Genomic DNA, 27,959 nt, shown 5'->3' on the forward strand with positions numbered 1-27,959 from the left:
TGACTCCCCACATAAGCACTGATGCATTTCCCTTAATGAGAAAAAGTTGGACTTGAAGCTGGCCAGACATCTCCAGAAGATGTTCCTGCTTTCCTTCTTACTGAGCCTGTGCTTGCACTCCAGTCTGCGTGGAGCAGGTGAGCAGTAGTGGTGCATCTCTTGGAGCAGTGTGTTAGGAGCAGTGGTTGTTCCTCTGCTGGAACTTTGTACCTAGCCTAGGGTGAGCACCTGAATCTGCTTTTCCATTTCTTCCCTCCCTCTCCCCGAGGAGACAATATAAATGCCAGGCCTTGAGTGTGCATGTATTGAGGGGAAGAAGGGATTTTTAAATAGCAGTGAACTGGTTTTCCCTCGCTGCAGCAAGCCAATTTGTCATTAGTGAAATGTATTAATAATTAATAATAAAGTTCTTACGAACTTTTTTTGGTATGTGAAGCAACTTTAATTCCTTTGCATCAACAAGAGCTGCAGGTATGTCTTCACAACATTAAAAAAATAAAAAGAAGGAAGAAAGCAATGCTTGCAAATTGGTCTTTGTTTCCAAGGAAACAAACTTGACATGCTTGAGCTGTGCGAGATGCAAACACCGCTAGGTTCAGCAGACATGCCTCAGGATGATACGGGCTGAATATTATTTTTAAACCACCTCCAATTTGGAGGCATGGGAGAGGATGAGAATAGAATCTGTTGGCAGGGTTTGCCAGTCGGCGCTGAGCGAAGGCACCGCGCGGTGCCCCGGTGCTGCCTGAAGTGGTGAGGAGCAGATCGCGTCCTGCTCTGCAAATGGGTGTCCCTACGAGCATCCCCAGAGAGGGGGCACTTTGGGGTAAATGCTCTGAGGATGTGCTGCAGCAGAAGTCGAGGTCGGGGGGCAGAGAAGCGCTGTGTTCCAAATGGCCGTGGTTTATTGCCACGCTGTGCCAGACGCCTTGTGCTCTAACAATGTTGTACAACGCAACTTGCTTGGCACGAAGGGCTGCCTTGCATCCAGAAGTCAGATGTGAACGCCAACACTTTGCTATCACAAATGATTTGCTGAAAAGCTTGAGGTCGGTGTTCAGATTGAATGTAGTGGAGAAGAGAGATCTCTCGAGTAGGAGAGCGAAAAGCAGGGCTGTTTGCGTGGTGCATCTGACACAAGTGTGCTGTGTGCTGATGAAAATCACACATTTAGCGTGGCTTATTGCGTTGCTCGGTATTTTTGTCATTACCCTGGAAGCTTGGTGCAGGCAAAGAGCTCATTTTTGGCATTCCCTTATCACTGTATTGTGTTCTGATGTTCAGTGTCAATTGTTTTGATCGTTTATTTACTTTATTTGTTAGCATTCCTATGGAGAATCGCACGCTCAGCTTGGAAGCAGTGCTGTACATCCACAGCAGAAACTCTGGTGAGGACTGCCTGATGTTGTGCACCAACAATACATGGATTGGAGCACCCAGAGCAGCTTTTAGCTCGGGCTCAATGCAATGGCAGGGCTGTGCATTGGTTGGGACTAGCGGTGAATATTTGCCCTGGGCTGCATAGCTTTTCTCCAAACTATTTTATTTTTCAAGAAGTTGTGTGAGCTTGAGGAGACAAGCAACACCCAAGGGCAGGGGATGGGCTCTGAGCACTGATGGAGCTGTGGGTGTCCCCATTCACTGCAGGAAGTGGGACCAGATGGCCTTTAAGGATCTCTTTCAACTCGGATGATTCTATGAGTCTACGACATAAAGTCTGTATGGGGCAGAGAAGTTGTGTGTGACAGTAACTCAGTGTGCGGATTGTAATCCTCCAGCACCAAAAGCACCTCGTGAACTTCAGTGTTGTGTCTGTGCCTTGTTGTTGTTTGGAAAACTGGAGAGGAGAAAAAAGTCCTCTATTTATTCTGCTTTGAAACATTCCTACTGTATGGACGATAGAAGTGTGAGCGTGGAGGTTTTCAGAGCTGGTTTGCTAAAACCAAACCTCCCTTAAATGCAGGTCCTTAGCAAAATGCAGCAGGAAGGGTGTTGCACTGTAGGCTTCTTCCCCTCATCTGTCGTGCTGTTACTGCAAATTCATTGGGAATAATCATCAAGGATACAGAGGATGGGGTGGTGTGGGGTTAGCTTTAAGACAGAGGGAAGCCCTGTTTGCATTATGAACTCAAAGCAGCAGTTGAAACTTACAAGGGAGAGAATATTAATGGTATTTTGTGAAAATATTGTAATTTGTAGAAGGCCCAGAGTGAAAAACACGCTGGTTGAGAGTCTGGAGGCAATGCTCCTTTCTGCATGAGGCTTACTGAGACAGGGTTTGCCTTGCTTTTGTTTCTAAAGCAACCTGCTGGCAGGCTCAGCACACCTGCAGTCCTGTATCCGGAGCCCTGCTGTGCTGGTGGGCGCAGGACATCGCTGGTCAGGGTGAATCCTGCACCTTTTTTTATTTCTTCCCCTTTTGCTAATGACACTTCCTTCTGCTTACATGTCATCAAAGCTCTGTAATGGCTGAAGATCAGCCCGTACTGAGCATGCTCCGGGATTGAAGCTGCACCCATAGAGGGAGATGGATGCGTGGCCGCAGGAGGAGCAGGCCCACGGGCAGAGGATGGCCACGTGCCCAGGTAGGGGGCTGCTGGAAGCGGTTTGGGCTCTGCTCGGCTCCACCACCACCACCGGCTGGCTTCGTGCTGCCTCCTGTGGATTGGAAAATCCAGACCTCGGCTGCCTGGCGAGCCTCCATGCAGCAGGGACCTGGTGAGCTCCAGGGTGGTGGCCCCGAGGAGCCGGGCTGGTCGCCAGCACTGCAGGGAGTGCTGGGCTAAGCCTTCCCCACGTGAGGCACTAATTATTGTTAATGGGAAGCCTCGTGGGGCACGGACCTGCTCACTGCTCTGAGATCTGTCTGCAATCGTAGGAAGGCGAAGGAACGTCAAACTCCAGCTCCCTTCCTCGGTCTGCATTCCAAGGGTTGCAAACAAATCTTGCCAAATCAGCTCTTCCAAATTTGCAAGGAAAGGAGGGAATCTGTGTGTCTGTTCCTTTGGCTGAGATTAGCTTTTATTCATGCGCTGCTTTCTGGGTTTAACACGTTGGTGAATGGTTTGTGAAAGGAGCGGGGCCATGTGTGAGGCTGGGCTGGTGCACTGTGTGCGTGGTTGCAGCCCTCTCCAGCCCCAGTCACCCACCCTGGTGCCAGCAGGCTGTGCTGGAAGGTGCCAGCGAACCCACTGCAGATCTGGGCTCTCCACGCCTGTACCAGAGAGCTGCAGGGAAGATGTGGCTTTGTGCCCCATGGCAAAGGTGCTGTTGGGCATCCCTGGTGCTGTTGGTGTGGTTCGAGCAAAGGTGAGGCGTGCTGCATCAGGGCGTCGTGCAGGCTGTGGTGTTGTGAAGTTATCACTTTTATTAGCAGAACACTCTGCAGCCTTCAGTCTGTGTGCAGCAAGGCTGGCTGGCTCCTCAGGACAACCCTGCTGCTTTTCATCACGCAGATCAGCACATGGAGGAGAGCGGCACACACGTTTTTATTTTATGGCTCTGTCCCAGGTGACGGCCTCACACGCTCAGGTCAGTCTGCATGATGAGTCACATCGCTGCATCTTTGTTGCCTGGCTCCACATTGCTGGCATACCCAGAGCTTCCAGCGCCTTCTCTGGGCAATCAGGCAGGGCAGGACCCAGCCCAGGCCAACAGGCAGCTCAGCTCCCATGTGGGGACCAGCTCGGTAGAGGCTGGTTTTGGCAGTCCCAGCAGAAAGCCAGCTTGAGTCCATGCATCCTGGTGATGCAAACTGCATTCTCTGTGAATGGATGCTGGCTTGTTTGCGGTTGGGTGAATGCACAAAGAGAAGCGTTTATGTAAAATAAATGGCATTGTAATCGTACATGGAAAGTAAAAGGTTTTGATTTATTTTGGCTCAGATGGGGGCTGCGTTTACAGCTTTTCCAATTTGATCCCAGTGGCTTTTCCTCCTCGCGTGACTCTGGCACTGGAATCATCTGTGTCCTGTGTTTTCATGTATGGTCTGGCTCCCGTGATGAGGAAATTTGATTAAACAGTTTGGGATGCTGAAAACCACTGGGGTAATAATTTCTTATTGTGCTTGTGTGAAAGGTGTAAGGTAGCCTTAAAGACCCACTGCCACCTTATGGCAGTTGCTGAAAGCAGCCTCATCTGAGCCAATTCTGTACGCACATCATGCTTGCTTTATTTCTCTGCTCTTCTTAACTAGTGATATTTGCATGAAGGCAAGAGCTTTGTTTTTAGAGAGTTCATCTGCTCCTTCTGTTCCTTGCAGCAATGTATAATGTCAGTGGAATCGCTTATAGAGCCATCAACTGTGGTGCTGCGATGCAGGAGTTCATGATTTGGGGAGGGAGAGAAAAGCACCACGAAGAGCTCATTCTCTCCCAATGAAGAGCGTGCTTATTTTCACGTGAATGCCCTAATGCTTTAAAAAAAAGAGGTGTGAGGTCAAAGAACAGGGAGCCTCGGAGCACGTGAGGCTGGTGGGCAGAGCCCTGGTGTTCCAGCAACGCAGTGCAGCAGAAGCGAGGTTGAATGTGAGCGGCCATTTTCCTGCTGCTCTGCTGGCAGAGGACTGCTAATAAGCAGCGTGGCTTTGTGCTGCTCCCATCCCACCTCCCAGCCCCCAAACAACCCCATAAACCGTTTGTTGAGCAAACTGGGAGTGTGGCTGATGCAGAAAGCTTGCTTGCTGTTGCTGAGATGGGCTGTGCAAGCAATGTTTGCAAAGGCTGCATTTGTTAACGGAAGAAGCTCTTGACGTGCAATAGCTGAATGAAGGGGAGAAATGGTGTTTTCTGCTTTCCAAAATAGAAGGAGCCACGGTTACTATAAGTTAAAGCTGAAGGAGTTTCTAATTGGGAACTGTTAGGACTACAGTATGTTCTGAATTATAGCTGTCTGGCCAATATGCTTCTAAATAAAGTTACAGAATTGCCCCCCAAAATGAAATAACTCAGCACATGTTCTTATCAAACATAGCAACATCTTCCATAGGGCTTACCTCTCTACATCTTTTGCGACAGCATCTTTTTTTTTCTTTTTCTTTTTTTCCCACTGTTTAATTTTTTTAATCCCCTTTTTGGGGTATGTGATGTACTCAACACAGTGTCCCGGGGAACATTTCGTGTTGTCTGTTAACGAAAGGCAGTTTGCTGAAACTAAATGCAGGAGGAGGGGAGATGGCTTGAAAAGATTTTGGGTAAAAATAAATAAATAACATTCAGGCTTTGAAAGGTGGAGAAAGCTGCGATTCCAGAAGTGTGCATTAATGAGCGAATGCTGCTTCAGAGCTGTTAGCTGAGCTTGGATGTGGACATTTCGGCTCCCTCAGAGGATGCTGAGGACAATCAGTGTGTCCTGGGAATGGGCACTCTGCTTAGGAAGTGGTGTAAATAGTCACCGAGGGGGGATGGAGGCGTTGTAAGAGCTTGCGGCCGAGCAGAGCAGCGCTTCTTAGCAGAGCAAAAGAACTCGGGATTCCAGCAGCAGTGCTCTCTGTATATCCAGAGCCCTTTATTGGGAGTGGTTTGTTCTGTTGTGTTTGTGGGATAACTTCTGAGGAGGCCCCAAAGGAGCTTCAGCTGTGAGCAGGTGGAGGGTCTGAGCTGAAAGAGGAACCTGATGAAAATGAGGAGAACCCCCTGCGTTTTGCAGGGCTAAATACTGTTCTTCCTATAGAAAGCAACATCTCCCCTTGCCTCCTGCTTGTGTTTCCGCTGCAAGGGAGCTGTGAAAATGCCATGTGTAATGGTGTAATTAAGCAAAAGCCCTCAGGAACCTACTGTCCTTTGTGCTGTGCCGCTGCCTTCGTCTTGGAAACGTGAGGTTTCTGAAAGGAGTTTTCAAGCTTTGAGTGGGGGAACCAAGGCCAGGAGGCTCAGTGTCAGCATAGCGGGTGTCTGTGTGGGCCCTGCTAGGATGTCTTTGGAAATGGGGAATGCTAAGCTGTCCAGTGTGCTTTGGTGGAGAGAGTCCTTGGGGCAGATAAAGGGGAACGCTTCACAGAGTGTGGGCTGCTGTTATCTCACATGCTGAGCAAACCCCCTTCCTCAGCCATTTCAGAGACACGTTTCATTTTGCAGCAGAGGGGAAGGCAGGCCAGTGGGCTTCTGCAGACAGCAAGTTCCTGAATGGTTAAACTGTGCATCCTTCCAACGTGCCAGCCTGCGTCACGGGTGGGGGGGGAAGGCTTCCTGTCTTGTGGGAACTGCTTGGGAGAGGGCTTAGATCTTCAGGAAACGGGGAGATGGGGCTGTGACCCCGCGGAGATGCTGGCATGGTGCGGATCCAAGGATTGGTTGTTGGATTGCCTGCACCAGGCTGAGCTGTGTGGTTGTTTAACAGATCTTCAGTACGGTCAGGGCTGAACGTGAGATGTGCAGAGTGTCTCTGGGTGCTTCTGCTCTCGGTGTATTTTTAACCTCAGCAGTAAAAACATCTGTAGTATTGGGGTGCGGTGGGGAGCGCAGGAAGACAGTGCTGCAGGATGGGTCCCTGTCCTTTTCTCTCTGAAAAGGGACGTTGGCTGTGGTCCCTCATTGGTTTTGCATTTAGAAATATCTTTGTTTCTGTGTTTTAAATGAAAGCTTGGTAATCTCATGCTGCAAGGGAAGGCGGCACTCCTATAGAGCCATCTTTGGTTTGAAGCACAGTATTCTTTTGATGCTGTGGATAATACAACTCAAGTCTGTGTAGTCGTTCTTATTGCTTTTGTTTTGAGATTTTTGGGGTTGTCTCCAATTACTTACCTCTCTGCCTTTCAGTGATTGATAGGAAGGCCAGCAAAATCTCATTTTATGTATATTAAAACTTAAAGTTTACATCAAGCAAAAACCCAGTGGCTGAAAGAGAGATCCTTGCTTTCTACTGTCACCTCAAATATTCATTCCCTATGAATTTCAGTCATCTCAATTTAGCCTTGTGTGTTTTAACTGTTTAGTAGTGAAACTTCTCTAGAGTGCAGAGAGAAAAATAGTGTCACTGTAGCTGAAGCAGACCCAGAGGAGCTCTCCTGCTGCTTTAACTATCGCTGCTTTGCAAATGTGCAAGGACACAGTGGTGAAGTAGCTGCTTGGTCTCTGATGCTGACACAATAGCAGGACATGCTGGCGCTGCTCAGCAGAGGAGAGGAGGGAATGGGTTGAGCAGAGCAGGCGTTGGCTTCATGCTTGTGCTGGAGGTGTGAGTTTGGATGCCTGCTTTTCATGCATGTTGCAAAGCAAATAAAATCATTGGGCTTCTCAAAACCTCGCCATGGATTTCTCTGGCTTTTTCCCCCGCTCCGTACAGGCAGTTCCCTGCCCCCAACAGCCCACTACAACGCACTACACTGAGCTCGTCTTCATTGTAACAGTTAGCCTTTAAGACAATCATCTTCTGTGTTCTGATTTCATGGAAAATAGCTTTGCTTTGGCCAAGAGCAGCCAGGAGGTGCCACAGCCCATGTCTGAGTTTCCTCTTCCTCCTCGCCTCCTCTGGCTGGGTTCTCCCTCCCGCCCCACACGGGCAGCCCTGCAGCCATGGGGCACCCCACTGCCAGCCCCACTGCCAGCCCCACTGCCAGCCCCACTGCCAGCCTTCTGCTTGCATCTTTTCCAGCCCTGCTCTGCCTGCAAATGTTCCTGCACATCGCTTGGGTTTCTCCGGGAGCATGAGCAGATGCAAACGTTGCCAAGAGTTTGTGCTTAATTGTTAAGGAGAACAGAGACAAACTACTTTTATTTTGAAGCTAAAACGTTCTTTTATCTTGCTGGCTAGGCCAGATGTATCATATGGTTCGACATAGGCTGAGCTCAGAGCTACTGCACCTCGCAGTGCACTCGCTATCACTTCATTATGTTTTCCCCCCTCTTTTTAATGATTGTGGCTGTGGTATGCTTTTAATGTTGGCTGTACCAGGTCATGTTGTATTATAAATCCTCACAGAGGAAGCCAGCACCCCTTCAGATCAGCAGGTCACATCTCAAATCCTCTTGCAGTTGGACACTGCACATTTAACCAGTTTAACCCGTGTGCCTTCGTCCCCCTCCTCACGGGTCAGCCCCTTGATGAAGCAGTACAAAAGCATCACAGGGATGTCCCTGTGCCACACCGCGTCCCTCCCCATCCCTGCTCCCCTTGCCTTTTTTTTTTGTGGACAAGGGCTACTCTTGAAGGCCACTGAAACAGAACACATTCTGGGTTTAAAAGGCTTTTTTTTTTCCAGGCAAGCGATCAGTTTGAGGCCTGGCACCCTGTCAGAAAGTTGACAGATGATCTGCATTACCGGGGCGTCCCCGGGATGCCCGGGCTGATCGCCGCTCCAATGGACGCTGGAGCCTGCAGGTTCTCTGTGAAATGGCTGCAGCTTGGAGGGAGCAGTGAAATGGTCTCCTCTGGGCATGCTCACTCTGTAGAGGGAGCTTTTATCACATGAGCAGAAACTGAATCACTGCTCATGAGGATCTGGAATATGCAACTCTTTGAGTCTTCCCCAGGAGAAGACCACAGATGTCTGCAGGTACAGTAGCTCGCAGTGTCCATCTCCCATACCTCATAAATAGCAGCGTCCCTCCGGTTGGGGCTACAGGCAGCCTGGTGCCAGGTGGGAAAGGAGAAGCCTCGGAGAGGAGGAAGACAGTTCAGATAATCATGGCTGGATTCTTTTTTTTTGTCAATTCTCTCTTTTCTTCTGCCCTGTGCGAGGGAGGGAGCGCAGCAGGACGGCAGCCATGCGGGGCAGGGTGCTGGGGAGGTTGGGGAGCAGCCTGGAGCTGCCTTGTCAGCGTTTGACTGCTCTTTTGTGTTGTTATGATTGTGACTTTGTTCTGTTCCATGGCCTTGCACGTACATCTGGCATTACCTGGGCTCAGGGGAAGCTTGGGCTCTGGATCTTTTGTTTGCCTTCTGTGGTGGGGAAGCTTCTTTGGAGGGATGGCGTTTAATTTTATTTTAGGGTTGGGTTTTAAAAAAAAAAAAAAAAAAATTAAAAAAAAATATATTTTTTTATTGTTTAAACATGAAATCTTTGGGAGAATTTGGGTCTACCAGGAGCTCTCCTGGCTATAAGAGGAGCAGAGGCGGGGGGCACAGCTCTGCCCTGGGGAAGCACTGCACAGAGCCCCTGGGCAGGGAGGCCCTGTGTTGGCTGCGGCCTACGGCTCCCTGCTGAGCCTGCAGAGAACAGCCATGCTATTCTACCGACAAAACAAGAGCAAAATAAAAAAACAACAATAATTTTGGGGGGTGTTTTCCACCCTCTTTTTAATTTAGTTTTATTATTATTTTTCCTGGTAGTAGTTTGCAATCCATGCAGCTGATTCAAACAAAACACCCGTGGTTGGCGTGGTGGCAGGAGGCAACAGGCCTGCAGTTTATTTAGCTAAAATTCAGCCCCCCGGCCCCGCCGTGCTCGTGGGGTTTTTGATATTGGGGTTTTTTTGTTTGTTTGTTTTTTGACGTTTGTGTTAAATGCAGATACTGTATGGGTGCTCAGCAGGCCCGGCGTTGGGCTGTTGGGCTGTGCTGGCAATAAGGCAGCAGTGGGCGGTCAGCGGGGCTTCAGCTCCGCACCTCCCTGCCTGCTCACAAGGACTTCTCCTCCAGTAAACGTGCACCGAAGGAAAAGACAACGAGAGGAAGTCATGAGGAGAGGTTTCTTTCTGGAAGCAATGAGTGAAGGCCTGGCTGGCTCCTGCCCAGAGAGCTGCGGTGCTGGTGGAACCAGGCTGACATGGAGCAGCGCTGGTGCCTGGGGAGCACAGTGACTGAGCACCCATAGCACCTGGTGCTGTGTGGCCTTCAGAGAGCTTGGAGGGAAGACAGAAACCTCAGACCTGGACTTCTGTGGAAGTTAACAGCCCTAAATATGGACATCTGGGTGCTGTTATTTTTCTTTTTTTCTTTTTTTCCCCCCATATTAAACTGACTTCGAAGTTGAGTCCAGCATGAGCAGCCTTCACTGCCTTTCAAGACAATCACAGTTCCTCTTACCCCACCTGTGGTGATCAAGTATGAAGGAACCCACACCAGTCTCCTGCCCTTCGCCTCATTTTTTTCATCTCTCAGCACAAGCAAACATTTGGATTTCCCTGCAGGGCAACCATCCCCCCCATTACCCAGCATGACCCCACAGGCCCTACAGCAGGATTGCACCTCTCCAGTGCGGAGGCTGGATCCCATTACGGGGTGAGCACAGGGCTGCCAGCACCACCTCCTCTGCCCAGTGCCGTCTCAGGATCGCATGCTGCTTGTACAATGGCAGGGAGTTATTTTGTTCAGGTAAACAAGGACATTTAAGGAGCTTCGCTGTCGTGACCAGCTGGTTTGTGGATGGCTGGGGGAGGGATGACTCGATTCCTGGGGCTGCTTTTTGTTGTCCTTTTGTCTTTTTCCTCTTAAATTTTTCCTTCTCCTGGTGTTGCTCCTGGAGCTGCCAAAGGCTGAGGAAGCACCACAGTGACCACCCTGCAGTAGGAGAAATGTCTTGCTTTTGGTTCAGCCCAAAGACTTGGGGCTCTGGCAGTGTGCGCTCCCTGCTCTCGAGGCTCAGAGGACCATATGTTCCTGCAGTGAACTGCAAAGCCCGTGATTTGGAAGCGAATCTTGAATTTATAACCCTTAACCACCACTTTCAGCCGATTCTTTTCAACTACTGTAAATTAAATGAGTTTTGAAATCAAACCCTCTTCACAGACGAGACCCCAGCAGCCAGTAACGTGATCTCCCCTGACGTTCAGACTCGGCCCTTTGCAGATCTGTCTGTCCCTCCTCCCCTCCGGTGCCTGTTTGAACTCCTTGGTCTGTTCTGCAGCATAGGAAATGTCTGGCTCTGCTGCCTAGTGGTGTTGGTCCTAGAGGGGGGCAGCGATGGAGGACGGGCACTGCCCAGCAGGGTGTGAGGTTATTGGTAAAGCAGCTGGAGAGAAGCTCGTTCACTGCCTGAGCTAATTGGAATGTGTTTTTAAAAATAAAAGGAAAAAAAACAAAACAACCAACAACACAAAAACATCACTGGGAGAAAAAAAATATAGAGCAAGCTCTTAAAAAATATTCTGGGATCCAAAATACCAACTTGTTTCCCCCGATCCAGGTAACTGCAGTTCCCCAAGGAGGGGGAAGCCTGGTGGAAGTGGTGGAAAAAGGGAGAGGTGGTGAGGGTTAAGAAGATCTGACGTGTGAGCGTCTTCCCTGCAACGCTGCCATACTGTGTCGGAGCAGCACAGTGCCTCTTGTAAAAGAAGCTTTGCACAAATTGTCCTTGTTCCAAGGATGAGGAAACCTCCAGGTCTTCTGGCATTTTCTGTCCAGCATAACTTGGAGCTGCTTTCACCTGGAAAGCATGATAAACACAGACGGGGAGAGGACTGGAACAGAGAGAGACTGGGAACAACCTTGCAGTGCTTTTAATGGAGCTCTTGGTGTTAAATGAAGAACTTTTCCCCTCCTCCTCTCCTCATTTTCCTGTGTGCCTGCAAAAATACTCTGGTTTGCATTTAAAGGAGAAAACTGTATGTGCTGGGACTATGCCAACTTGTTTATTCAAGGGAAATACCATATTTCCAAGGCTTTCTTTCTCAGAGGAAGGCTTGACAGAGGATGGCAGACCGGGCTGAACATTGTATTTTTAGGTGACATCGAAGCACAGTTGTGATTTGAAGAAGCTGAAATCATGGCTGGCATTCTGCATTGAGCTCGACGAGACTTGTGCTCCCCTCACCCCAGAGAGGGGTTAACTTCTTCCTCCTAGACTTTGTGCTCCGAGCAGGTGGATTTTGACCTAAAACAAGGGGAGAAACAGCAACAACGACAACAACAGTAAACTGCAACTTTCCACACTTTGCAATTTCCCTTCTCCAAATTGGATTTTTATTGCAAGGCAGGAGCTCGCCCCTGGCCCGGCGGTGGTGAGGAGCGGGGCTGTGAGCAGCCGTGGTTGCAAGCACCAGCTCCTCTCCTACTGTCAAAAAATGGCAGGTCAGTGTGCGTCTGTAAACAATGCAGTTATGAAATGGCAGCGCCAGGCCGAGCTGAGCATGCTCGGGAGCTGCCTGTAGGGGGAGGTGAGCCGAGAAAGATGATCTAATTCAGTGCAATTCTTGGGATTGAAGGAAAAGACCAGGCTCCACTCTTAATGACAGAGCAGAAAAAAAGCCCCACGAAGGACGAAGCCCGTAGGCCATGGAGGCAAGGTGGTGAGGAGCTGCCACCTCTAGGACTTCGGGTGCTGGGCAGCGCTGCGTGCCTTTCTCACCCTCCAGGAGAGTAAAGTCTTGGTGAGGTTTTGCTGTAGCTATTAGAGGGACAGGCCCTAGGGTGCAACTTTTGTCTTGTTTTTTGCCTTGTTTTCCTCTCCCTGTCTGCTTTCCCGGCTTGCAGGCGTCGCTGTGGTTGCAGGTGGCACAGAAGAGGTGGTGTGCGCGGGGCAAGGTCCTCCATGGCCCAAGGAACACCCAGGCTGGGGCCACCTCCCTGGGCCCTGGCCTGAGAAGGTGTCCCTTCTGGTGTTGCTGGGCTGGGTAGGGGTGTGAGGGAGCTGCTCTGTTGGCTGTGGTGGTTTGGGGGAGGGAGGAAGAGGATGGCTGAGGCCAAAGAGGTGCCTGGGTGTTGTCGATGGGGACGAGGCTGCAAACTGTTCTCTCCAGGCTCTTCCTGGTGCTGTGATTTCATCCTTGCTGAGCCTTCCTGGGGACCAAGTGTTTCTAAAGTGTCTGGTTTGCTTTTGTTAGAGAAGATTAAGAGTCTTCATCTCTGTTTTGGGGGTCTCTACCCCCCCCCCCTCTCCCTTGTGATAGGAGAAGGTGGGCAGCAGCTGTACTTCTTGCTAACCTTAGCCAGTGGAAGGAGATGCCTTTGTGTGCTTTGGATTTCCATTTGTCTTCACATACAAGTTGTAGTGGTTGTCACTCTACTGGGTCACGGTTAGATGGATGCAATGCTTCCCAGCGTGGAAGCAGCAAGACAACATAGCTGCATCCGCACCAAGGCTGCCCTGTTCACTGGGTTCATCCCTACAGGATCCTGGGCTCCACAAACCCCCCTTGCCTGAAGCCTGGGCACCATTATGGGCTGCCTAGTGCTGTGAGAACCCACTTTTAAGTCTTGTTGTGTTTCATGCGTGTGTCTCCTTGTTCCCAGCTGTTGCATGCAAGGACTTGTGCCTCGTTTCTACCCTTCCCCCATTTTTTGGGAGTTGATCTGTGTGGCTGGAATTGGAGGGAGTCATGGGGGCAGAGAAGAAAATGTTTCTGTTCTCCTAGGATAGGAGGAATTCAGGAGACAAAAGAATTGCAGGTCTAGTTTGATTTGGGGACAGACTTCTGGCTGAGAGGAGTGCTTGTTGTGAGCTGCAGATAAAATTCCACGTTCACATGATTGCACGAGGCTTATAAGGAAGTGGCCTTAACCTAGAAAAGGAGCTTTGAGACTGGTGACTGCTTTGTAGGCCAGGTACACGGGTGTTACATTTCCTTTCTTCTCCAAATCGAATGCTTCTCATGGCAGGCCCAGGGCCAGTGTCCCCATGACTGGTGATCCCAGACCTGCCCATGCTCAGCAGGACCAGAGCAGAGCCGAAATCTGAAATCAGCACTCTTCTCCTGCCTACAAAACAAACACCGTCTCTCTACAGGCGTTTTCTTAATCATTGCTTCCTATATAATTAGGTACAAAACGTTTGCCTTCTTTTAAGGCAAAGGTTATGAGCAGGTTGGGTTTGTTGGGTTTTATTAGCAGGAAAAAAATGAGAGGAAATGGGAATCCGCTGCTGCTGGAGTTGCATCATTTATCGAGGGCTTTGCCTTCCTTTCTTGCTGCTGCACACTCTGCTGCCTTGCATGGGGTGAGATCCAGTTGTGGGGCTGTGCTGGTGGTGTCACCTCTGGGGGCCCATTGTCCCCTGGGTGCCTCCTGTTGGGGGCTTCTGGGCCCCCAGGGTCACTGCTGTCCCCTGTGCCTGGTGTGCATGTGTTGGGGAGCGTCGCTGCAGCTGCTGCTGGTAGCACAGCAGTTCTGTGCAGCAGAGTTGGAGAGGGGTTGGTCATTCTGCTTCCAGCCCTCCTTCAGATTGACCTGCTTTAACACACGTCTCAAATCAGAGCAGCGTTGCTGCAAAGCTTGGGTTGATTTTTAAGAAAACAAGGAGGGGAGGAAAAAAAAAAAAAGGACTCTTGTGGAGGTAGTCATCTTAGCACATCAACCTCCGCTCCTTCCTGGTCTACTGCTAGAGAGCTCTGGTTCATGATGCAACTAACTGCTCTCTTGGGCTTGGTAAGATACAATATGTTGGAGTTGTGCTGTGCATGTATTGTCTTTGCCTGTAAAACCTGCTTGGACTTTTGCAAAGGGCTGATGAAAATGCCAAGGAGGAGGCTGAGGAAGCTCTCTGCGCTTCCCAGCTTTGCTCTTTTTGTTGTTGTTTTTTGTTTTAAAGGCACCATGCAGTTTCTGGTTGCCTGCTTGGAAATGCTGCAGAGCGTTTCCTCGGCTCTGCCCTGTCTTCCGTCCTCTCCAAAGACGTGGTGGAGGAAGGGAAGCCTTATTTCTTGTTAATCAGAGGCGGAGAGGAAAGACTAAAGCCAGCCCTTGCTTGGATCTTCTTGGCTTCTAAAGCCCTTTCAGACACCTTTCTTAAGACGCAGCCATTTTTCTTTCCCTCGAAATCTAAAAATAAAAGGAGCCGGTGGGGGGAATCACGCCCCGTCGCTCGTGGCACGCAGCCTTGGTGGAGGCTCTCCAGTGGCTGGAGGTTAATAATCCATCTGGGGTCGGGGAATGGAGGCGGCCGTCTGCGGGGAAGGGGGAAAAAAAATAAAAGAGGAGAGCGTGAGACTTTTATTGTGAAGCAGCCTGAGCTTGGCAGTTGGCTTTTGTTGGGACTGCTGCAAGAGCCGACACTTCTGGCGGGGAGGGTGGGTATAGGATTTCCCTGCCAATCAGGAGCCGACGGATTGGGCCCTGGGGTGTGAGCGAAGGGGAAGTTTGCTCTGAATTTAAGGGGGGAAAAGCAAGGCACACAAATATGGAGGTATTGACACTCGCAGCCAAGTTGCTGCTGGCTCGGCTGGGTGGAGCCGTGGGCCGGTGGGAATGGCTGGGCTGTGGGTGGTGGGCACCCAGGGTGCTGCCTGCTGCCCGACCTGCTGCCAACACCCTGCTGCGGTGATGGAGCGCGGGCGGAGGAGTGCTGTCCTTGGGGACGAGGCTTCGAGGGCCGTGCGGTGCTTTCCTGGAGCCTCCTTTGGATCAGAAGGCTTCCAAAGTCACAGTTGTCTTTTTCATTATTGTTACTTGATTCTTTCCCTCCCAGCAGGTCTGAAGGTGCGTTAGCGTTGTGGATGGAGATGCTGGCTGTTTGTTTGCTCCAGAGCAATGCCCGGAGGCCATCAAGCTGCTGCTAGGGAGGCCGCTTGGCTGGGGCTGCAGAACCCATTGGAAACACCTCAGTGGCTTTGACTTGGCACTGAGCTTTCCTTCTCCAGCATGGAGCAGCGATGGTTCCTCTCTTGGTGCTGCTTTGAGAGCTCCCAGCGCTGTCCGGGATGTGGGGCAGCTCTGGGCTCCTGTTAATTGCAGAGAAGAGGGAGTGTGTTCTTTAGCTGCAGAGGGCTGGCTGACGCTGGGGCTCCTGCAGTGGCTTTTCTTTAGGCCTCGTGGTCTGAGCAGCAGCAATGTCCCCATGAAAGGGAGGGCGTGAATAATTGGTGGAGTGGGGGAGCTGCTTGAAAAATAAAGGATGGGAGGGATGGAAATGGCCTGCTGGAAATGCTGAGGCTTTCAGGAGGAGTCAGTTGAACAGCAGGAATATCACGACCTCTATTTATTGTAACAAAGCTTGGGAAAACCAGCAGGTCTGTGTGAGATGAGCAGGGGCTCACTGCACTGGCCAGGGCCTAGGGCAGCTCCCTGCTTACCCTTGCATCACGATGAACTTGTTGGGCAGGTGAAGTTGTCTGCATTTTACAGCAAGTGTGGGTGGAGGAGAGGTAGGATTTACTTGTAGATGTTTTCATTGAAGACGCACGTTATGCCTTAGCAGGGAAAAGCTGATCTGTGTTCCTGTTCGAGGCTGTGTTCCTGTGGTTCCTTGATGGGAGCTGTTGGAAGCAGGCGTTGCTCAGGCTGGCTGAGCCTTTGGCTCCCAGCAGTAGCACCAAGGCTGGTCTGCCTGGGTGGCTTCAAACGGAGAATGGCTGGGGAAGGGTGAGCAGCAGCAGCACCTTGTTTGCCTGGTGAAGCCTTTGAAGCTGATGTTTCAGCCTTCGTATGCATTTGTTATCTCTTGCTTGCTTTATGGGAGATGGCAGGCCTTCTGTTCCTTTTTTTAACCACTCATTGTGCTTTAAACCTTTTGATTTGCGTGGCTGTGGGCTTCATCTTCTCCCTGCTGCACTTGGTTTGACCTGGGCTCATGATATTGGGGCTCCCCTGGTGCCGTGCAGCTCCATGGGCGGGCACCTGCTTGGCTTTTAGTTTGGGAGCAGAGAGCTGTAGCAAAGGACCCTTCTCATGTGTGTGTTTGGTTGTGGGCTTTATAAGACTTCTCTCCTTTGTTTTGGTAGCTTTTTTTGTTTTTAATTACCTGCCCCCCAAAATCTGCAGCAGTGGTATTAGGGCTGTAGACCTGATGTAGCAATGTGATGTCAGACATGTGAAAGGCAGAGGGGAGAGCAGGTGTTCCCTTTCTGCAGAAAAATAAAAGAGGAAGAAAAGAAAAATTACTTTCCATAAAATTAAGACATGAGCTCGCTGGCCCTAACAAACGTGGAAGGTAGGGGCGATGAGTTAGGTGCAGCTCACTGATGGTTGTGTTTTATAAATTGCATTTAAACAGACTGCAAAAAGCAGAAATACCAAAGTGTACTTCGACCTGCTTGTGCAGATAAATGATGTGCGGCAAGAAATGGGCTCAGCCCACCTCCTTCTAACCACTACAGAGCAGTCTGGGGCCGCGAGGGTCATTTCCTTGGGGTGCCCTCCGTGCCCCTTTCAGCCTGCAGCAGCCTCGGTTGGGTTTCTCAGCTCTTTGCATTCAGAGCTGCATGGTTGCACCCAACTGCAGTGCCTGCCTCGGCCCCAGGCGCAGGTCCCAGCCCTAGGGCCTTTATCTCTGACCTGTGCCTTGGCAGTTTCCTGCCAGCGGTATTTTGCAGAGAGTGGTTGGCCTGTGATGTAAACAGGATACATCCACAATTTTTTTTTTATTTTTAAATGCAATGTGTGTATGAACTTGGAGCTAAAACTCGGTATTTCTTTTTCCCCCCATCAGCAAACAGTGCTGAGTAAGGGAGAGACAAGGAAAGACGCCTGCATGAAGACTGAACTGCTGAAAGATATCACCAACAACAAGGAGGAAGGTGAGCACCTGCTGTGGTGGAGGGCCAGACCTCAGCCTGGCTCATGGGGTTGGCTTTTGGCAAGCTGGGAGTGAGGTGACGGCTGAGAGATGTGCTCTGGGCCCAAGGGCTCAGCTGTGCTCTCACAAAAGGAGCAGCCCCGTTCTCCTCCTGTGTTCTGCTGAGCAGGGCTTTTCCCCAGAAGATGCAAATTTGCTCTACAGTCCATCCATCTCCACCCACCTGAATTATATATGGTTTTCACTTCTGCTTTAGTGTGGCTGTGAGACACAAAGGAGGCTCGAGTTACTTTGAACTTCCTCTGTGTGACTGCTTTTAGTCAAACTCTGATCCACACGACGACCTGGCCTTTTTCCTCCCTATTAAAGTTAACTTTCTGTTTTCCTCTGAGTCTCTCTGTTGCTCCAGAGCAGGCAGCGATCACTGCTGGCTGAGTGAGACACCTCGTGCCAGTGAGGGTTGCTTCCTGGCTTCTGCCTTGTCTCTGCTTTCTTTTACTTTGCAGGCTGTAGTGCACGTGTTAGTTGGATGAAATCTTTCCTCTGCGGTTGTCTGTGAGTTGCACACACACAGATCTGAGAGCTTAATAGATGTCGGTGGGATTAGGAGGAAAAAAAGAAACAACACAGCCCCTAATCTTTTTTTTTTCCCCACTTTCTTTTCATGGCTTCATTATTCCTTGACTAGCTGCTTCTCATTGATCTGCCAGGATCTGGGGAATTTTTGTTCTCTTCTCCGTAATAGAACATCAGAAGAGCACTGAACTGACCCCACCAAAATACTCTGTTCTTGCTAGAAACAAAATTTTGGACTTAATTTGGACCTGTGTGAGTACAGCATCGCCTTTGAGTTCTCTTCTGCCCAGCGTAATGTTTTGTTTTGTTTAGAAAGAACAAACAAAATACTGAGTGCTGTGTCAGATGTGACCACGGTGCTTGCATATTAACTGGCAGCACGTGAGTGTTGCTGCTGACGTCAGTTCCACCTGGACCTCTGATCCAGGAAGACCAGAAATGGAGTCTGAGATGTCGGTATGAGGTTGCATTCCTCTGGGAAGAGACTTGAGCTTTGATCCCTTGCTTTCCTTGGCTCAGGAGTGTTATGGTAGTGTATTTAGCTCTAGGTTGACCCCAAGGTAAGTGGCAAGTGTCTGCAGAGGTGAAAAGAGAGGATGAGGTCTGGAAAAGAGAAACTTTTGTGCCTTGCAAGTCTTGACTCATTCTGACGAAAAGGAAATGCTGTGTTTGAAAAGGAAGCTGGGAACCCTCCCTGTGCAGGAGCAGTCCTAAGGGTTGACAAGGTGCTCGAATTTCAACCACTTCAACTAGCTTACTGTCCTGTTCTTTTACTGGGGAAAAAGGATCCTAACGTCTAAACTGCATAGTTTCCATACTTGTGGTGAGATTCAGACTGTATTCTCTTTCTTCTCAAACATACAATTTATGTAAAAGACAATGGTTTGCTTGGTCATCGTGCTACATGCATTGTTCTTAGCTGACCTTCATTAACCATCTGTGGCCATCATAGCAGTTCAATTAGTCAGCGGCCCTAAATTCTGTTAATAACAATGTTCTGAGTTAGCATGGGAATTTGCATTTTGGAGTGTGGGGTGAACATGAAATCATTCCAGCAGACTCCCAGGATGGCACGGAATGGTTTCTTTGAGCCCGTTTTTCCTAACCAAGGGATGGGAAGTGATGTGTGGATATGGGGTGCACAGCCTGGTGCAGCTCCCTGCTGTGTGGGACGTGGCTCTTGGTGTTTGCTCTCTGCTTTAGAGAAAAAGAGGTCTGGATTGGGAACCCACAGAAGGCTGCTGGGGCTTCTAGGTCCTGGGTTAGGCTGAGCTGCTATGAACCAAACTGATTGGTAGGAGTTCCTGTCTGTAACACAAAACTAGATTTGTCCTGGGTTGTGATCCCTTTGGGGAAATGCCCTTGGAAACTTGCAGAGGTTGGAACTTGCAGATTCAAAGGAAATCCAGGTAGCTTGCATCTTTGAAATGAGATTTAATGGCCTGTCCCTCAAGCAAGCACATGGGCACTGCTTCTAGTTTCATCCTGGTATCAACAGAGAGAAGTAATTGAGCTGTAACTTTAACATACATCTGTAGGAATGAGATCTTCAGGTGTTCCTGGTGCTTTAATTTCTGATTCTGGGATTAATTCTTAGCTCAGTGTTAGCTGCTGCTTCAGCTTTGTGTCCCCTTCTGTTATCCATGGGAAAACATTCCAGTTCAGTTTTTCATGTAGGTAGTTTAGGTCCCTCTTTGCCTTTGACAAGGAGGGAAAGGGGGGTGAGGAGATGGAAGAGATGAGCAGAAGTGTTTTATTAGGCTGAGTTGTATTTAGCCTGACTCAGAAGTTAGTCAAAAGTGGTTTCTTGCAAGAATTGCCAGAAATTTCAGTTCTCCTCCTCCTGTCCGTAGCTCCCAGCTGTGTGCTTCATCTGACATGACCTTCCAGTGCAAACTGCTCCTGTTGTTGCTCCTACCCCAGAGGTGGGAAGCTGTACTCAGCCACGATGAGGAGTGAAGTTCCCCATTAGGCTCAGCCTCCTGGAGACTTCAGCCAAGCTGCTTTACAGGAGGTGCGTGAGGTGTGCACAGTCACTTTGCTTTCAGATAACCTTAAAGCTGCTTTTATAGTGTGTTAGGGTTTTAATTTCCTGGAAGGGCTTTTTCTTAGTTTTTTTCTTTTTTTTTTTTTCCTCCTCTGCCTCTTATTGCAGATAGAAAGCTGCCGTGGGTAAGGAACGTGCAGCTTTCCACTGAGCAGCTGCAACCTTTGCATTCCCAGGTGTGGAGAGAGGTGCTTTAAAAGGAGAAAAAGAATAATCTCTCTGCCTTGACTTGCTCAGCACTGGGACTCCCTGCTGAGCCCAGCAGCCAGGAGGCCAGGTGGAACAAAGGATGCTCACACGCTCCAGGTGGTCGCTCCCCCCTGACAGCCCACCAGGTGCTCGCTGTGTTCAGGGACTCCATCCCATGGCAGAAGGACAATTAATTTCATGTGGGGCATTAAACACCTCGCAGTCGTCACTGGTATTTATAGGCAAGAGGCTGAGTCCCATTTACCCAACCTGTAAGCTCAGTGTGGGACGTTAACAGCAAATGTACTTTTTTTTTTTATTATTATTTTGATGGTTTTTCCCAGTTTTGGCTATGGCTGTGTCCTACAGGAGATGTGGGGAGACTCCCACTGTGGACTCAGAGCAGTAGGAAGGTGGCACTTGCATTGTGGAAATACAAAGCTGAGCTCACCTGGCCGTCATCTGCCTACACTGATGTAAAAGGGACAAAAAATAATAAAGGCCATCAGTAATTCATCCCAGAGAGGAACTTTGGCCTGAAACTTCTAATGCTCTTCATTTCTTGGCTTCATAGCGCTCAGCTTTTTGGCTTGAATGACAGAGGTGGAGCTTTCCTTTCAGATGGAGGATGGGATCTCAATCTCCCATTCCTTACTGGTCAGAACTCTCATCTCTTCAGCAGTGTTTTTATTGCTTTTCTCTGCTTTGTGATTTTCTTTGATTTAAAGAAAGAAGAGGTTGGAGGAACCTCAAGGCAAGGATTTCAGCAGGTGCACTCCATGCTGTTTCCAGCAGGTCAGTTGGATATTGAATAAATGCCTGTGCTATCTGTGGCAGTTTAAGGATGGTCAGCAAGCACTTAATGATAAAAGCCTGTGAAATGTCTGTATGTATAAACCTTCACAGCACTCACCTGTAGTGCAGTTCAGAATCATGAGCTGTGCTGGGCTCAGCGTGGCACTGCTGCAGCCTCAGCCCTGTGCCCTGCATGAGGAGCACACAGATGGAAGGACCCCGTGGGACATCAGCAGCCTCCAGCAGTACTGAGGTGCCCAGGAAAACATGTTGAAGTTCCAGATCTCACTTCACTTCAAGCACTTACTTGAAGGACCTTTATTCTTGGTTGTTGTTTCTAGGAATGATTGCATTTTGTCCTGGAGCAAAGCTCCTAACACTTGCATGTTTTTCTTATTTTGTCACATTGAACGGAGAGATCTGGGTTTAACAAAATATATTGAAGACTTTTATTTTTTTTTGGAGGATTCTCTCAGTACTGCCAAGCCTTGGGCCAAACCCCTGTCTGCCTGCAGGTGGAAAGCTGGTGGGTCCCAACAGCAGTGTGCTGTTGGAGCATCCCTTGCACTGTGCTCAAGACGCTCTCTGGCTCAGCTCCTCCCCTCCTTTCTCAGTCTTCCATTCTCTTCATCAGAGTTTTAATTTAGTTTTGAGTACCTGTGTTTGATATTGAGAAGGAAGCTTAAGACTGAAGCTGCTGCAGAGGGTCCGTGTGGGCGCTTGGAGAGGTGGAAGACTGCAAACCCTTTGTTGCTCACAGTGAGACCATAATGCAGAGCACTGGTTTAGATACATTGCTGATTGTTCTTTGCTTGTGGAATTGCAGGGCTAGTATCCAGCTCCTAGAAGATACACATTGAAGATTGTTTCAACGTAGTAGCAGCTTCAGATACCTTGCTACGTGAATGGGCTGCAGGACAGGTTGGCCTGTGGTTGTGTTGGGCTCATAGAATCACAGAATGGTTGGGGTGGATGGGACCCTAAAGGTAGTCAAGATCCACCCCATGCCATGGGCTGCCCCCCAGCTCAGGCTGCCCAACACACATCCACAGGGACCTGCAGGGATGGCACCCACAGCTCTGGGCAGCAGTGCCAGGGTCTCACCATTTCTGAGTAAGAAGTTTCCTGTTGCTGCTTTGCAACCATTAGTTGTGGATGCTTGGATTGGGTTGCAGGCAGCATTGTGAACAATGTGAGAGGCTTCTCCTACTATATGTGACATAGAGGATGCATAAGACAATGCTGGAAATACCAGGATGCTGCTAGTAATTGAGGTTACACACCCATAGAAATAGGCTGTATATTTTTATCTGTAGTTCTTTTGAGTTAAAGGACAAAGAGGGAGAGAAATGAATACAGACAAAGTGTGGTTTTGGTCTGTTTAGAAGGAATGAATGTTGTAAAGTTTCGGAGAAATAATCAGTTTCGGGTTTTTATTCCCTGGTGTTTCCAGCATGAGCAGAAAAGCCTCCCGTTGAGCTGGGCTTTCAAGAGGAACTTGTTGACTGACCCATGGAACTCACTGTCACGAGGTCTATTGTTAGTCAAGACTTCAACAGGTTTGCAATAAAAAAACTTTTTTTGGAAAGCAAAGAAAAGGTGAAATGCAAGGAATGAGCATTTCTTTAGCTGGTGCTGTTGAAGAGCTTCTGCAGGCTTTTATTAAGCATTTATCCACTGCAGGGCTCCCGCTCTCTCTGGATCGTGCTCCCATTGCTTTCTACAGGCCCCTGTTCAGCAAAAGTGTAAACATATGTTGAATTACATCGATTTCAACCTCGTGGGTTGTTCATAAAGTGTGATGCTTTTGGGGCCAATGCAGTTATTCCTTCCCCTTAGGGCAGTGCTCTCATTTACCTTGGTTTGGTTGCCTTCCTGGCAGGCAGAGCAATTCTTGCTCTCAGTTGATTTGGTTTATCTAATATTCGGCCACGGAAGCTGTTTGCTGTGCTGGTGGAAGTGCACAGCACTGCAGTCAACAAATACTGTAGGCTTCACCCTGCCAGGTGCCTGTGGCTGAGCATTGAGAGCCTGCAGCTGCTGGTAGGGAGCCCACCTTCGCTTTCCTTCTGGTGCTGAGTTTGCTGAAAGAACCCTTTAATGGCACTGATGTGGTCTTCTAAGGACACTCAGTGAAGAGTGAGAGGAATGAAGGTTGAAAAAGAGCAGTGCGCAGCGCTTTGCTCCCCCTGCCCAAGATGTCTCACCTAGCAGCAATTTTATGTTTGCCCTATCATGAGTCCTCTCAACCCCAGTCCAACCCACGTGCACCTTGTCAGAGCTTTCAGCACAAAGAAAGTGGTCCAGGAAGCAGCACGGAGGATGCTGACTTTGAATGGTGGTTGGGGAGCTATGGTGCTTCTGCCTGCGTGGTGCCCCTGCCCCCCCAGCTCTGCCTGGCAGCACCCAGGGGAGGTTGGCATTGCGTTTGGAGCTTGCAGAAGGTTTTCACCAGGTCAGCAGAGGTCTGCAGGATATCAGTCTCCATGAGCAGTGTGAAGCAAGGTGCTGATACCAGCACGCTGCTCTGGCTTGCACAGCTGTTTTCTGCTTTGAATTCTGGGCTCTACTGTAGGCTAAAATAACTTCAGTCAGCTGTAAATCAGTCCTACCTGCTCCTCCAGTCTGCTTGGACAGAGCTTTCGATGGTACTTACGATGCTTTTCATAACTGTCTGGCCTCTGGAAGGAAAACAATACACAGAATCCTTAACAGCAGGTTGATTTACTCGTTTTAGTGGATGTGCCAGTGAATTGTTATCAGCCCTGGTTGCCTGGGGAGCTGCTGGTTTGTCGTGTCGGGAGCCTTTCTGCAAGTACACGGTGTTCATACTTGGATTCTGTCAGCTCAGGTCTGAGATATCTGTGGGATGAAAGTACTGGCAGGGGAGCTTGGAAATATTTGGAAAGGAGAAAAAAATGTCTTTGCACGGATACTCCTGTGTTATCTGTGAGTGAGCTCTATGTCTGCAGAGATCTCACTGTGCTTTAACCATGTAATTGTTTTAGTCTGGAATTGCACTTAGCCTGCTTCACCCTTGTGTTTACTCTGGCTGTTACCTCTGAAATGACACCGCGAATCCTGCTCCTGTGCTGCTGCTTCCTGCTGGAAGAGTGATCTTCAGTGAGCAGTGCTGCCTACAGAGCTTATTCCTTGCAGGGTTACCACCTGCAGGCTCCAGGCTGTGCCACAGCAGCTCGCCCATCCAGCTCCCCAGCAGCTCTCCCATGGCACTGTGAAGAGCTCTGCCAGAGATCCGAGTGCAAGATTGGGCAGTGTTTTGTTTGACATGCGAAGTGTTGACATATGGTCCTATAAATGTAGTTATTGGTAAAGCTAAAGATAATATTTACCTTGAAATATCCATCGTTGGGGAATAAATGGCCGCATCTGCAGCTGAGGCGAGTCAGAATGAGTGCACTGCTTTCAGCTGAGCTGCCCCAGTTTTTGCCATGCCAGGATCCGGCCAAGCCAGTCAGGTAGGTGTGTTGGCAACCCAAGTGGAAATACATAGGGAGAGCTTCTTCGGGGAGACATTTAGTGGTCGTTAGCCACTGCGTGTTTTAATGACGCCTGTGACCCTTTTCTTTCTTCTCCCTTCCCCTTCTCCTCCCTCTTTCTCCAGGGTTCAATGCCATGGCTGCGGATGAAAGTGCTACAGAAAAGCAAGTGGGGGAACCAAAAATGGCTGTAGATGGTGAAACCAACGGTTCCTGTGAGCACGGCGAGGCTGGGAGCCACCCAAACCCAGCGAAAAACACTCAGGACAATACGAAAGTGAGCCAGCAGGACTCTAGTACTAAATTAAATAGGATAGCAGAAAATGGCATTTCTGAACGAGACGGTGAGACTGGGAAGCAAAACCATATGAAAGCTAATGACTTCACACAGACTTCTCTAACAGGGAGCAATGGATATATTCTAACCAAGCAGATGGCGCAGGAGCAACCTCTAAGGACTACCAGCACCTTTGCTTCTCTCACTGGCCATGCTGCAAAAACCCTTCCAGGAGGAGCAAGCAAAGGGAGAACTGTGGGCACCTTTTCTCAGATGCAAGCCACGATGCCAACCAAGCTCGGGGAGGGCAGTAAGGACATGGATGCTAAAAAAGCCACTGCTGCTAATGCTGAAGTCAAGGTCCACAGAGCACGGAAGACAATGCCTAAACCCACCCCTAGCCTGGTAACGTATAATAGACCTATGCTAGGTCTTGGCTTTCTCTGGATGTATGGGAGGGACACTTTGTTGCACAGGGTTGGATGTATTTCAGTGACGTCCCACTAAGCAGGCTGATTTTTATTCTTTTTTTGATGTTTTTCTCTTCTTCCAGAGAGACAGAGGTGTTCAAACAGTCACGTGGCCACAATCAGCTCTCTTCCCCCATGTGTTTCTAAATATATAATTGATCAATTGCCTTCTAAGGCAGATCTATCAGACACTAAATGGCCTTTCTCTCTTGGCTGTATTGCTCATCAGCTGTCTGTTGAAATCCAGAGCTGCTTATGAAACAAATTAGATTTCTTATAAGTTTGACCCAAAGGAAATTAAGCATAGTTTGTTAACTGGAGGCTTCTCCTAAGCTTGAAAGCTGTCAAGAAGCTGATAAGTTAGGCAACTTGATTGCACTGCCGTGTCATTAAACCGGATGATGCTCTCTTACTCTGTACATGCTGCCTACACTAATGCAGCTTGTTCAGAAATCTTTCTCACAGAATCCTTCGGTGTGGATAATCTTATCACTTATTTAAAAAGTGATCTGTTTTTGTTTAGGAAGTAAAAAGAGATTTGAAGTCATCTTGTGACCCCAGGTAATAGTGGGAGTGAGCAGAAATGGGCCTTTCTTTGTCATAAACGTGGACCAAGTTTAGGTTCTTTTGCCAAAGATGGGGAATTAGATACTGGGAACAGTCAGATCTGCACCACGAGCACTTGATCTCCAACCCTGTGACACTTTATATTTAGCTCTGATGAGCTAGATCCTTCCATCGTGTTGCGTCTAACGATGGAGAGGGACCATCCTGTACCCAGGTTGAGGTACACAGATTGCTGCGAGCCCTGCTTGGCAGTGGGAGTGACACCCAGAAATAAATGGGAAGCTGCTGCAGCTCTGTAAGTGCTGGCGTAATGGATTGCTGCTAGCTACCAGCATTTTGTGGACAAGCAAATGCCAGATGATCCTCAGATGTCACCTACATGTTGCAGCGTGGCAACAGTATGATGTAAAGGTCTCAAAGCTGTAAATTGCTGTGGTCTGGAGCAGGGGAAGGGGAAAAAAAAAAAAAAAAAAAGAGAAATGATTGGTGGCACATAGCCAGCCACAGATGGGGAAAGGTGCCCTTGGTGCTGCAGCACCTGTGACTCCGGAAGCAGGTGGGAGTCCGAACACATGGAGCCTGCAAACCTTGTGGCGTGCAGCCTGCAGAGCAGGGCAGAAACCACAGGGGCCACGATTTCCCAACCATTCTCCCAAACCACTAATTTCCCCTCTGCCTTCCCCTGATTGCATTTGAATTCTCTGGCTCTCGCCCCCCTGCTGAGTTTTTTGGCTGGCAGCTGGGGAGGCCCAGATGCAGCACAGGCAGCCTGATGGAAGTCTCACGGAAGGCTTTCTTACCCAAACAAGGCTTTGCAGCTGAAACCTTGCAGCTTTCCTCCAGCAGCCTGCAGTGCACTTAAATTAGGCAGGGCAAACCCCGACCCTGGTGGAATTTGACAGGGAGAGACCCCCTTGGGGCTGAGCAATTGAAAGAGGCAATTCCCTTCTAAAAAACAACTGCTACGTTAGGAAGGAGTATTTTCATCATTCATATTTGATGATACATCAGAAGGATTTTTTATACAACCCCTTGGGCTTTTGGGCTTGTCTCTGTAAAACTGCTTGCAACGTTGGGGTGTTTGCATTGCCACGCTATGGGAGTGCTGTAATTGCACTGCTGATCACCCTTAGCTGGTGCAACAGCAGTGGATTCAAAAGGCAAAGCTTGCAATTGTGTTTGGCCACTCTTCCTCTGGAGTGCAGCCCTTTTCCTTGGGTTGGAAATGGGGAGAGGAACAGAATTCACAAGGTGGTAGGAAGAGGCTGTTCTCACATTTCCTACTCAGGGGCTTTGCATCTGAATGCGAGCCCACAGTCCCCAAGATTTGATCTCATTTCTGCAAGACAATAAAGCAGCTGTTTTGTTCAGCCTTCCAGATAATTACTACCTATTTTTCCCCATTGTCTTTCGAATTTACATGCTGTTTTCATTTGAGGAGCAAAGTCTTTGCTACTTGCCATTTTTCTGTCCTGATTATTTCTTTGTTGAGCAGCCTTTAAGAGGCTCCTCAGCACAGCGCATGCAGTCGTGCCTTTTCCCCTTTGAAAGCACTATGGGAGCAGGTGGATGTATTTTAGGAATTGTGGAAATCACCCACAATTTGAGTTACTGGATGCATGGGTTTTCATCATCAATTTTTTAGAGCATCGCTCTTCTCTTGGTAGAATCCTCTTGCATGCATATGCTAAGAGAAGGAAGCAGGGAAGGAAGGTATTCTGTTGCCTGCAATGCATTAACTTCTATTCCTCATCTCCTGCAGAAACCTTCTGGGGCCAAAAAATTGTTTTCTTCAACCTTACAGTTGTCAGGGGACCTCAGTAGCCTTTTCTGTATGTGCATATTGGTGCCTGAAAGGAAGGAAATGATTTTCTCACATATGTAACCGGCTTTTTCTCTGTTTAGGAATTGCTTCCTGAATTGGGATCGAAGCTGAATCTTAAACAGGTGACAATTTTAATTGATATTGTTGCATGTTAAGTTGGTTTTTGAACAGAGATCTCAGAACAGTTTTGACAGCATTGGTTTTGCTCCCCTTCTGTTGGTGCAGTAGCACAAACTCAGCACCTTTGGAAGAACTTCTTCCATTCTTTCTTAATCTGTTTATAACTCTGTTGGGATAAGAAAGGTTTGCAGGGAAACTTCCAAAAGGGAAGTTTTGTGTGTGTGTGTTTGTGTGTGTGTGTGTGTGTTGAGCTCTGAGAGGGCCCCTCCT

At 49.0% G+C, this 27,959-nt stretch overlaps 1 protein-coding gene across 13 annotated transcripts in view; it reads left to right on the forward strand.

Moving 5' to 3' along the window:
• Positions 1–27,959, forward strand: part of EHMT1 (euchromatic histone lysine methyltransferase 1) — a 97,281-nt gene that overhangs the window by 24,012 nt on the left and 45,310 nt on the right. For 2 of the 13 annotated variants that reach the window (XM_090121424.1, XM_090121421.1), the window contains exons 1-4: positions 15,024–15,288; positions 17,237–17,324; positions 24,556–25,112; positions 27,650–27,691. In XM_090121424.1, the coding sequence (XP_089977550.1) occupies positions 15,058–15,288; positions 17,237–17,324; positions 24,556–25,112; positions 27,650–27,691 (918 nt within the window). In that variant the 5' untranslated portion in view covers positions 15,024–15,057. Of the gene's footprint in view, positions 1–495; positions 2,586–6,960; positions 8,492–10,293; positions 11,947–11,998; positions 12,246–12,283; positions 14,239–14,883; positions 14,996–15,023; positions 15,289–17,236; positions 17,325–24,555; positions 25,113–27,649; positions 27,692–27,959 lie in introns of those variants that run through there. The other 11 variants (XM_031601560.2, XM_090121427.1, XM_090121422.1 and 8 more) reach the window with 9 other exon arrangements.

Source organism: Phasianus colchicus, chromosome 19 (assembly GCF_987193195.1).
Source record: "Phasianus colchicus chromosome 19, bPhaCol1.hap1.1, whole genome shotgun sequence".
NCBI lineage: Eukaryota > Metazoa > Chordata > Aves > Galliformes > Phasianidae > Phasianus > Phasianus colchicus.